Source organism: Mirounga angustirostris, unplaced genomic scaffold (assembly GCF_029215605.1).
Source record: "Mirounga angustirostris isolate CCGP_5_RB_7025 unplaced genomic scaffold, mMirAng1.0.hap1 SCAF_13, whole genome shotgun sequence".
Lineage (NCBI taxonomy): Eukaryota > Metazoa > Chordata > Mammalia > Carnivora > Phocidae > Mirounga > Mirounga angustirostris.
This window is the reverse complement of record NW_026991721.1, coordinates 104,887,862-104,899,742: the sequence shown is the minus strand read 5'-3', so window position 1 is coordinate 104,899,742 and position 11,881 is coordinate 104,887,862. Positions and strand designations below refer to the sequence as shown.

Sequence of the window (11,881 nt, the reverse complement as noted above, 5' to 3'; positions counted from 1 at the left end):
TTAATTCTTGGTAATAAACTACAGTCAGGATTAGTGGTTATCTCAGCCCTTTAAAAATAACTCTTTTGGGCACCTGGGTGGCTCAGTTGGTTAAGCGACTGCCTTTGGCTCAAGACATGATCCTGGAGTCCCAGGATCGAGTCCCACGTCGGGCTCCCTGCTCAGCAGGGAGTCTGCTTCGCCTTCTGACCCTCCCCCCCCATGCTCGCTCTCTCTCTCTCAAATAAATAAATAAAATATTTAAAAATAAATAAATAAAAATAACTCTTTTGTTCTCAGGTGCACCCTCCCACTCTCATCTTACTCTCCCCCATGGCATGTATCACCGTCTAGCCCACAGTGTCTGTTTATTTGCTTATTGTCTGTCCTCCTTCTACCACGAAGTTCCAGAAGGGCAAGAGCTTTTATTCTTGTTCGCTGCTCCACTCCCAGGTCCTACAATAGTAACTGATACATAGTGGGGGTTCGATGAGGATTTGTTGGATGAAGCTCCTCCTAAGGTGTGGCCATTATCTGATGGACTAAAATCTTACTGGGCACCTACTATGTGTCAAGCCCTGTGTTAGTAAGGTGAGGGGACAGAGTGGTTATCAGCTGTGATTTTAGAGCGTTAATAATCAGAGATAAAACTTCAGACAATTCTCTACTGACCAAGAGTATTTTCTTTATTAAAATGTTGTACGATTACATCACTCAGATTCTACCTGACCTAGCTCAATTAGTAACATGCACAGCAGAAGCTTATCTTCAACGCGCTGTATTCTCGCCCCAGGATCCCAAATACGTCACAGAGGACTTCACTCCCTTCTACAAACTGGCCCTGTTCCTCCCCATTCAGGAGAAGCCTACATTTATGGATAAAATGAGGTCAGCCACAGTAGTAGACCGGTGTGTCCTAACCAATCTCCGCTCCCGGATTTCTCTCAGGCACGCTCCGTGGGTGCTTCTCCCCGAGCTTTCTCTTGGACGAGGAAGACAGCAAGTCTAGTCTGCTTTAAAGGGCCTCGCTGAGCTCTCCGCCCTGCAGCTACGTTCCCGCGGGTCAGACCTTCTGAAGGACCACACACCAGTTGCCCTGATCGTAGTAGCTCTGCAGCAGGCGGACGTGGCTCAGGCTCCGGCAGGCCTCCTCCAGCTCGCCCGCGCAGAACACGTGGTAGTAACGACGAAACACGGGGCCTGGGCCGCGGGATGCCGTCGCACGGACAGGCTCGCCTCCCGCAGGGCTGCCCCGACGGTGCCAGGGAACCAGCACGTCTTGAGCACGGAAAGCAGTCCCGTTAGCGTGAACCGGCAGCTTGGCATCCGCGACTCCGCGGGCGCCACCCCCCGCCGCCCGGACGTCGCGGGCGGCGGAGCCTGGGCGCGGGGCGTCGCGGTCGCCCGCGTCAGGCACCTGCTCCAGCAGCCGCCGCGGCTCGGCGGCGTGGCTGTGGGTCGCCTCTTCCTCTCCTTGGCGAGGTCTGTTTTCTCTGAGGTACTTGGATTTCTTCTTCTGATATTCCTGTTCCATCGCCCAGACGTAAACGAGTGCCGTCCCCCCGGGTCTCAGGAGCCGAACGAGCTCTCGCAGAGCCGCCACTCGACGCTCCTGGCGGGAAAAAACAACACGTTGTCCTTTATCAACCGAGAGGAGACACGGCACGCAGCAAAGTACGGCTGACGAACGTATCACTGACTTTTTTCTTAACGATTTTATTTATTTGACAGAGAGAGAGGGGACACAGCAGGGGGAGCGGGAGAGGGAGAAGCAGGGGGAGCGGGAGAGGGAGAAGCAGGGGGAGCGGGAGAGGGAGAAGCAGGGGGAGCGGGAGAGGGAGAAGCAGGCCTCCCGCCGAGCAGGGAGCCCGATGCGGGGCTCGATCCCGGGACCCTGGGACCACGACCTGAGCCGAAGGCAGACGCTTAACGACTGAGCCGCCCAGGCGCCCAGTGTCACCGATTTTAATGAAGTTGAACAGCCCAGAAAATCTAACAAAATATATTTAAAAAAGGGGGGGGGGGATTTTGTTCTGTGATTAAGGGGGAAAACAGTTTAAAACACAGGGAAAAGGACATTTTTATTTGTGCTAATAAAACAGAGGCACAGAGGGTTCTTGGACTTGACTCTGTTTCGCATTCACGCAAGGTCGTCAGGTGCAGGAGACTCCGAGCGCTGTCAGCACAGGGTGACCTGTAAAATCACTGCCTCCGTTAGGGGACAGACCAGTGACACACAGGAAAAATAAGCCGTTTTTTCTTATAAGAAAAACACAGGGGCGCCTGGGCGGCCCAGTCGGTTGGGCGACTGCCTTCGGCTCAGGTCGTGATCCCGGAGTCCCGGGATCGGGTCCCGCATCGGGCTCCCTGCTCGGCGGGGGGTCTGCTTCTCCCTCCGACCCTCCCCCCCCATGCTCTCTCTCTCATTCTCGCTCTCTCAAATAAATAAATAAAATCTTTAAAAAAGAAAAAAAAGAAAAACAGAGAACATTAAACGGACTTATTTTGAAATCAGGACCACCTAAGACGAGTCAAAAGCGTGAGCGACAGACTCCTACCGGCGAGTTCGGAAAAAAGAAGCAAAGCGGGATGGGAAGGAAGAGCGCAAGGTCGGGAGGCGAGCGAGGGCTGAGAGCGCGCGGCGGCCCGGCCGGCGAGGTGGCTCCGGGACGCCGGCCGGGGCTGGGGCGCACTCGGGCCGGCCGGGCCGCAGCGCGCGGCCCCCCGAGCGGCAGCGCCGCGCACGCCCGGTCAGCGGGCGATCGGCAGGGCCGCGGGCGCGGGGCCCGGGAGGGCGGGCGGGAGGGCGGGAGGGGAAGCCGCGCGCGCGCCCGCCCCGCCCCGAGCCCCGGGCCCGCAGGGAGGGCGGCACTCACGGCCGTGGCGAGATGGTGGGTCACGGCAACGGAGATGCAGGCGTCCCACGAGCCGCCGCGCAAGGGCACGGCCAGCGCGTCGCCGACCAGCGCCTCCAAGCGCCGCTCTCGACAGATGCCCACGAGGGCCCGGCTGCGGTCACATCCAACCTGCAACAGAGGGAAGGCTCGTCCGAACGCCCGAGAAGGAAGAGCCACGGGGCACTGGCGGCCCACGTGGCTCGACGGAGCCCAGGTCACTGCGCCCGGTCCGTCGGGCGTCACACGGAGCCCACACCCGCGGGGACACAGGCGAGTCCGAACGCGCATCTACGCATCACCGACCGCAATCTACATCGTTTTATAACAGCACACATATAAAAGTGGAAATTACCCCATAAACACGGGCATTTGGTCTTTTGGGGGGGCTCCAGGTGTCACTCAACACGACAAACTATAGAGCAGGAGGACGGCTGGGGGCTTTGCCTGCTGCTTCTTACTTTTCAGTACATATTACTGTACCATCAGAAAATAAAATCCCCAAACTATAAAAAACCAAAACGATTTCATTTTTTTAAAGCTTGAGTCTTGTTCTGCTAAATATAACCTAACCTACACACACATATATATATATCTCAAAAATAAAGTGCTGAATTCAACATTTGCAAAATGCTATTTAATTAAACCTTTTAGTGTAAGCCAACCACCCGAAGGGAACCGCAGCATCCCCTGGTCTCCCCAGGCAGGGAGTTACTAAGTTCTACGGGACACGTTTGGGAGCCAGGACTGCCTGTCTCCTCTCAAGCTCTGTTATTTTTGTACACAGCTCTGCTGTTTAGTCCTAAGAGTACACACGTGTGCGTGCGTGTGTGCATGTGTGTGTATGGAGGACAATGTGCACAGGTAAACTGAGGGAGCACTGGGAGGCGGGAGGGGCATAAGAAATGTTAAATCACTAATTAATAATCATCCCCAGATAGTTCTTCCTAACTCACTCTCTACAGTAGGGAAAAAGAAACGTGAAAGTAGATTTCAGCAGATCGAAGCCGCCACCTCAAGCTTGTATTTACTCATTTGATTTTTAGATGCAGTGAGCACTGATTATTAGGGTTGCCTCAGTCTATCTGAGAATAAAGAATAGGAGTCCTCATGTCAAAACAAGTCTTACTAAGTTAAATCTTAACTGCCATGCTAGGCATACTTAATATGAATTTGCTCAATTTCTAATTGGTATTAAACAGCTTCTTTCTCTATCCTAGAGCTGCATTAATTTTTGAGGTATAATAAAAGGCACCGAGCTAGAGCTGAGGTACGGCAATGTCCCTTTGATATATTTTACGATAAGGAAGTACAAAGGGCCCGTTAATAACACAGTGGCACAATTCCCAACTGACTGCTGTCTTTACCTACATAGGATACATAACTGGCTTATTACTTTTATTTCTTTTCCTCCGTATTCTGTGCCGCCGACCCAGCAGTCACAATACCAAGCTGACAATACCACTCAAATAATACGCATATTACATTGAGGGGCTTGCCACCTTTTTTTTACAATAAAATTCAGTTCGTGGAGTCAGAAGTCTCAAGTCTGTCCAATTCTGACAGACTGCTACAAATCTTGCTAATCCAACTTTACTACAGAACAAATACCAGGAGAGAGAGCTCAACCAAGAAGGAAAGTTATTACCTGAAAACCACAGATAAGGCAGAACAAGGAGAAGAGCAGCCAAACCAAACCGGAGGAGATGTCCTTCCTCCAGCTGCCCATCAGTACGGAGGGCAGTCTGACCCACAGAGCAGCAGGTCTAGGGTAGACAGGACTCACGCCTGGCTCATGACCTTCATCCTGCGCTGATTCTGCCCAAGTCTTATATACACTCTCATCCAATCATCACTGATTTTCTCTCTTCCCTTTCTATTCTTAAATTTCCTTAAGTCTCTGTACCAAGGACAATACCCAGGATTTGAAAGCCTCCCTAATCACGATGCATAATGTCAACAGTGTGACAGAAAGTGGCTTATTTATAAATACAATGTATAAATACATTTATTAAAGGACTCACGTAAGGCTACGTAATTCTGTGTGCTGGACGGAAGTCAGTGACATGAAAACACACACTGGTTAGGCTTGAAATGTATACTTACACTCCTTTATAATTTTTTAAAATCTTCAACAAAACATTAAACACGCAATTCTGGGAAGACTGGTAAAAAATGAAAAACATTCAACCTAGTAGTCAAAGGTGCAAACTACAAAACTAGGTTTCATTTTTCTCCCAGTGAGGTATCGAAAATATACTTATTTTTTAAGATTTTATTTATTTGACAGAGAGAGACACAGCGAGAGATGGATCACAAGCAGGGGGAGAGGGAGAGGGAGAAGCAGGCTTCCCTCAGAGCAGGGAGCCCGATGCGGGACTCGATCCCAGGACCCTGGGATCATGACCTGAGCTGAAGGCAGATGCTTAACGACTGAGCCACCCAGGTGCCCCATCAAAAATATTTTAAAATCAAAATACGCCACAGGGATGGCAGCAATAAAACCAGCTATCCGAAGCACTAGGGCAGTGCAAATGGACTCCACCGGTTTTCAAAAGCCATCTGGTGCACCACTTTTTAAGAAGGATAAAAATGTTCACAACTTTTTTTTTTAAAGTAGTCTCCATGTCCAGTGAGGAGTCTAATGCGGGGCCTGAACTCATGACCCTGAGATCAAGAGTCAGATGCTCAACCAAATAAGCCACCCAGGAGCCCCAAAAATGTGCATAACTTTTGACCCAATAATTGCTCTTCTAAAAATTCATCCTAAAAAAAAATTATCCAAAATATGAAAAAAGCTAAAGGAGCTAAAAAAAAAACCCAAAAAAACACCCTGCCTTTTACTGGTGCAGCCACCAGATATGACCGCAGATTCTCTGTATTAATGACCTCAACCCTGAACACACACCCTGAGTTAGCTACTGTTAACTACACTGCAAATGAGGAAGACTTGTCTCACCACAGGTAAGTCATCTGCCCCAAGTTAAAATAGTTAAGTGGTGGGGGCGCCTGGGTGGCTCAGTTGGTTGAGCGACTGCCTTCAGCTCAGGTCATGATCCTGGAGTCCCGGGATCGAGTACCCGCATCGGGCTCCCTGCTCGGCAGGGAGTCTGCTTCGTCCTCTGACCCTATCCCCTCTCAGGTGTTCTCTCTCTCTCATTCTCTCTCTCTCAAATAAATAAATAAAATCTTTAAAAAAATAAATAAATAAAATAAAATAAAAATAGTTAAGTGGTGGAGCAGATTTAAACCTGGGCTTTTCTCGCTCTAAACCCCACGTTCTTCCTTCCCGTCAGATTGTTTCTCAGGGGAGATGCTCATTACTGTGTTATTTATAGTAACTCCACACTGAACATAAGGAACCATCAAGAGTGTTATTAAGTCCAGGAACTGACATATTTCCATCAACATAGAAATATGAAGTGAGGGGGGCCTGGGTGGCTCAGTTGGTTAAACGACTGCCTTCGGCTCGGGTCATGATCCTGGAGTCCCAGGATCGAGTCCCGCATCGGGCTCCCTGCTCGGCGGGGGGTCTGTTTCTCCCTCTGACCCTCTTCCCTCTCGTGCTCTCTGTCTCTCATTCTCTCTCAAATAAATAAGTAAAATCTTTAAAAAAAAAAAAAGAAATATGAAGTGATACGAATGAGTCATCAAGGTGTACGCGTATTCAGGACGATACAAACATTACAGGAAAAACATGGGAAGGACATCTCCCACGAGAAACTGCTTTCTAAGGGTGTTAAGATTACAGGCAAACACCTTTCCTTTTGTCCATTTTCTGAATTGCGGCTGTATTATTATTACTTAAAAAACACCACATTTCTGGGCGCCTGGGTGGCTCAGATGGTTAAGCGTCTGCCTTCGGCTCAGGTCATGATCCCAGGGTCCTGGGATCAAGCCCCGCATCGAGCTCCCTGCTCCTTGGGAGCCTGCTTCTCCCTCTGCCTCTCTCTCTCTCTCTCTGTCTCTCATGAATAAATAAATAAAATCTTAAAAAAAACAAAAAACAAAAAAAACACCACATTTTTTAAGCTACTAAGGAAACAGCACTATGGGGAGATGAGACTGGCAATAAGGGGTTCAGAGCGCGGGGGAAAGGGCGAAGCCCGTCGACTACATTGAAAACAGCAACCTCAAGTCCCGAGCTGAACTAGCTGGACAACCTAGGAAAGCCACTTAACTTCTGTTTTCCTCATCATAAAAATGCCTACTTCTCAGGGATGAGATGAGAACCAAATAATTGATGTGTATTAAACACTTCACTCCACAAATGTTACTGTGACTGCATGGAACAAAGGCTGGACACAACCTCTCATCCTGGTAGTATTTCAAAAATACATTTTGTTAAGGAAGCATGTAATAATAATATAAACTTGTTTTTTAATTCTAAGACAATCCTACGTGCGAATACCTAGAATGAATATCCCAGGTCACATTCCCTCATGAATATCAAAAAATGCACGTTATTTTCAGGCTCAAAGACAGCTGCCGAAAATACACTCAAACATACAGGTTGGAGCTTTGGCAGCTTCCTTCGATCATATGTGACTCCATTTCTGGTATAATGACAACCCTAACTCCAGCCAAACAAGGCGTCTTCATTCCTGCATTGAACCAACACCTACTGAGCCTTCCCGGGAGGTCAGACTGCGAATCACAAACTGCCAACCATAAAATGAATATAAATAGTGGAAAGTGACTATACTTGTGATTTTCTCATTCTTCTAAATGTATTCCGTCTTGAACAGATTCAGATCTTTGGGCTCAGTTTACCAGGAAATCATGTTTCTCAATTTTAACAGGATAACGCAGTCAGTAGGACTACGTCAGTGTGGTTGACCTCCACCTCGCTTTGCTGTCACGAGTGCTGCCTGACTCCGTAAAGCTGGGGGTTAGCATCAGGAAGGTGCAAGAGCAGAGCTCACGGAGAGACGTTTTGGCCAATACCTTAAGACTAAAATATCAGCAGATATCACTTTGATTTTAAGTGGCACATCAAAACCTACTTCTTCCACATGAACAAACCTAACTCATTAGACCTTATTCTTGATAAACTAAAATTTAATTGTAAACATAATGACAATACATGGATACTAATATCTTATCTTGATGAAAAGCTATGCTTTTATCTGTCTCTTAATGCATGAACCCTGCAGCGTAACTCACTTTCCTCAGGCAGGTGCGTACTATCAAGGAGGAGGTAAAGATACAGATGACGCGCCACGTGACGTCCTCCAGGAGCCCGTGAGTGTGGACTGCTCCCATTGTCCCCACCTCCTTCCTTACTCTAGTCCTCCTGCCCCTAATCTTGAGAAAGGGAAGTTTCAGTCCTCCCAAGAGCAGCGTTGATATGGGTATTTACAATAATGCACCAGTGTAGGGAGAATGTTCTCCTTCCCAGCACGGCCGGAAAAAAAGTGAACCGCAGGAAAGGAAATCATAGCAACTGGAAACAAATTTGGCACGATAAAGAAGTGGGTTCAGATCCTGGGCCTCAAGCTGTTACCTCGGTCACTTGGTTTAAGCTACTTCAGCCCTAGTTTCCTCAACAGTAAGACACCAATAAATAGTAACTTATTTTTTCCTACTGTGAATGAAAGAACACTATATTTGGCATCAGAGGCATGGGTTCAAGTTTCAGTTATGTCCCCTAATTATATGACATCAGGGAAGTAATACAGTCTGTGAGTCTCGGTTGCTTCATTTATAAGAGACACATGAAAATATCAGCTTTAACTTTCTCATACTTAGGAGGATCTAAGCAAAGAAAGTGGCTTCTCTAAACATCCTTTCTGACCTGTAAAGAGTTTAATAAATATAAGATAGTTTTACTGATAAAATAAGCACAATCTAACGGGAAGGGGAAAAAAAACACACACACATACACTACAAATAATGGCATGCATGCCCACAAATTCTCAGGGGAATAAAAAAGAATAGGAGTGATCATTAATTTTCCATCTGTTGGTTATAACTTTTATAAGTTATATAAGGCATAAGGCAGAAGGCGACAATAACCTAACAAATAAAGCCAAAAGAGAGCCAGAAGCAACAATGACTTGCCATATATAACTCCTTATTGATGCCAAGATACTTTCCGTTTCCACAGCCAACATCAGCCACTAATGAACCACTTGGCAAAGCTTTCAAGAAGTCCACGACGCGCGGCCACGGGGTGTGTCGCGTGCTGCTGAAGTGCTCAGCAATCTCTTCATAGACTCGATGGACGTATTCTCGCTCCAGCTGTGAGGCTTCTCTAGCGCTCTCTGGAAATGATGGGAGGGTCTCCTTCATCTGGCTGTCACAGACCAAAGGGTAACCTAATGAAAAATAGGGCAATATAAACCGTTCATTTTTATCCAAGTGATTCATAATGTATGTTTTCTTAAAAAAACAAGCAAATCAATGCAAATTTGGTGGCTAGAGATAAGCAGGCTCTGATTTATCAGTTTAAAAATAACTCTTACCTAACAAGTCCAATTACATGTGTGAGGGGTCTAAATGAAAAAAGGGAAAAATCCATCTGCAACAAGACATGAACTGCAATTCTGCAAGCCTGATAATGCAGATGCCTAGTTCATCCTGGGATTAAGGTCCTTTTATTTCGGAAAGCATCTTGATGGGCCTGGCCTAACCAGAAGAAATTTAGCTGAATTAACAGGAGTTAGGGTTTTTCTCCTGGTGAGCAAAGGAAACAGGAGTTCTGGGGCCCTAGCACTCTTGGAAAAACAAGACCTAAGAGAAAGTGTCATTTGGTTATGATCACAAGCATTTAATGAACACTATTTGAAGGAGTTTATACGGATGGTCTCAATTCTCACAATAACACCTTGAGATAGTACTACTGTGTCCATTTTACAGATGAGGACATGAAGCACAGAATGCTAAGTAACGATCCTGAAGTGACAAAGATGGTAAGTCACAGAGGCAGGACTTGCACCCAGCCAGTGGGGACTCAAGAGCCCATAATCTCAGTGACTACAGGCATCGCCTCCTTCAACAGAATCAGCACACCCTAAGGAGAACACCATCAAGTCAAGGAGATGACCAAGGAAGTTGAGGATACACTGTTATCCTAATTAACATCCTAATTAAATGAATTCTGAAGTTGTTCCCTGTTCCCTGCAATCATGTCTAACACTCATTTTAAATCCTTGCCTGTTCTCTGCTATGCTATAATTTCCCTTTATCTCCGGCCGAAGTCTAGGAGACGCATCTTTTTACTGCAGGAAATACAGGAGGAAGGAGCGGTGTTCCAGAGAAGCCACAGTGAGGACAGAGGCAATAATGAGAAATCATGTGGCAGCTCAGAAGTGGGCGGCAGCGTTCACGGCTTTGGGAATTCTCCCTAACTCTCATCAGAGCGTGCCGAACCTTGAGAAAGGGGTGGGAGACAGCTAGTCTCTGCTACTGTGTGAAGGGCAGCTCTAAACATTTCATGCGGACATTGAAGAAAGCCCGACGGCTCTAACACCTGCAGGTGACAACAGACGGGTTACCTTGTATCTCGCGCACATCAGGATTACACCACCGCATTCACTACAATGACCCTCAACCGGTCCTTGTAACATTTTATCCTCTTAGAAATTATAAACAGCTGAGTAATCTAGAGAGGCAACCCTTCTCCTTAAAAATTCACAAATTTTGACCAAAAGTATCCAAAAAGATGGCCTTGAACGTGAAAAACATCTGTAAACTGAACATACATTCAGAGCTTCTATAATATGCCTTACATTCAATTAACATCCGCAACAAAGAAACCTCTGTAGAAGAAAACTAGGTTGTCTCTCCAACTAGACCCTCAGGTTCCTCAAGAACAGGAGTCGTGCTGTATTTTTCATTATCTTGTAAAACTATAGACAGTATCAGACACTCAACAAATACAAAATACACTTTTTTTATTGATAAAAAAATTTGATGTTCCAAGGCCTCAATGACACTTTTAGCAAAAGAAACAAAAGTCTGTTTTAAGCTGCACTAACACCAAGATATCAGATTTAGGAAAAAAAAAGATATCAAATACAGCAATTTCAAGTTTAATAACAGATACTACTTACAAAATGAAAGAGATTTTTATTCAATGAGTCCAAGAAATACAGGTTATGATGTACTTGTATAGACAATTCAAAATAACATCCTCTTGACAAGTTTTTGGCATTTCTCTTATTCCCTCCTAGATTTCCAAACTGACCAAAACACAAACCACTGTTTATCCCCCTAGAGATATCTACTTACTATGCAGCAATTGGTTCATCTCTAACTTCCTCGTTGGGTTAATGAGAAGTAATTTAGAAACTTGACAAGCTGTTTCCAATAAAACCTATTTTTGTACAAATGATATTTTAACATGCTATGATTTTATTTAGCACTCTTAACTGTGACTTCAATTTAAGAAAATGTTTATTTGGCATCCAACTATGCCTAAGTACTATATTTGGGAAAATAAAGATGAATAAAATGCAGTCCCTGCTTTCAAGGAATACAAACTCAATGGGGGCAGTTAAGAAAAATCTCCATTAAGTACAACACTACGCAGAGTATGAGAAATGCCATTAGGGTTAAGACCAAGCTCTCCTTGGTTCTGATGGGACTTTAAAAGATTTTTACACTAGATTTACTCCATTTTACAGTGGAACCAAAATTATATACTTACTACAATTACAAGGTGTTTGCCTCACTTTCCTAAATGTAAATGATGTCCTTATTCCCCTCTTGCTTAAAGTTAAGTCTCCAACATCGCTGGTGATAATCCCACTTCTGTGACCCTTGGATGCTTGAACAGTATCAAATTTTCTGGGTGTGATTCTAAAAACGAGAGTCAAAATAATTTATTTAATACTGTATTCAAAAAAATTTTCATATCCTTTTAAAAATATCAAGGGAACAGAGCAAATTTAGAAGAATTTATGCCGAATATCTACTGGATTCCCCAAATTGTTAAGCAATTTAGAAATAGAAGTCTCTATTTTTTAAGAAGCTATCTTCAGGGTAATCATATTAAAAGAATG

The 11,881-nt window shown here is 45.6% G+C and overlaps 1 protein-coding gene across 14 annotated transcripts in view; it reads right to left on the bottom strand.

Moving 5' to 3' along the window:
* Positions 1–639: 639 nt before the first annotated feature.
* ALKBH8 (alkB homolog 8, tRNA methyltransferase) overlaps positions 640–11,881 on the bottom strand; it is a 52,566-nt gene continuing 41,324 nt past the window's right edge. For 13 of the 14 annotated variants that reach the window (XM_064577505.1, XM_064577506.1, XM_045895132.3 and 10 more), the window contains 4 exons: positions 11,527–11,678; positions 8,937–9,193; positions 2,856–3,005; positions 640–1,591 (listed from right to left, as the gene is read on the bottom strand). In XM_064577505.1, coding sequence (XP_064433575.1) covers positions 1,043–1,591; positions 2,856–3,005; positions 8,937–9,193; positions 11,527–11,678 — 1,108 coding nt within the window. In that variant the 3' untranslated portion in view covers positions 640–1,042. The remainder of the gene's footprint in view (positions 1,592–2,855; positions 3,006–8,936; positions 9,194–11,526; positions 11,679–11,881) is intronic. The other variant, XM_064577512.1, reaches the window with a different exon arrangement.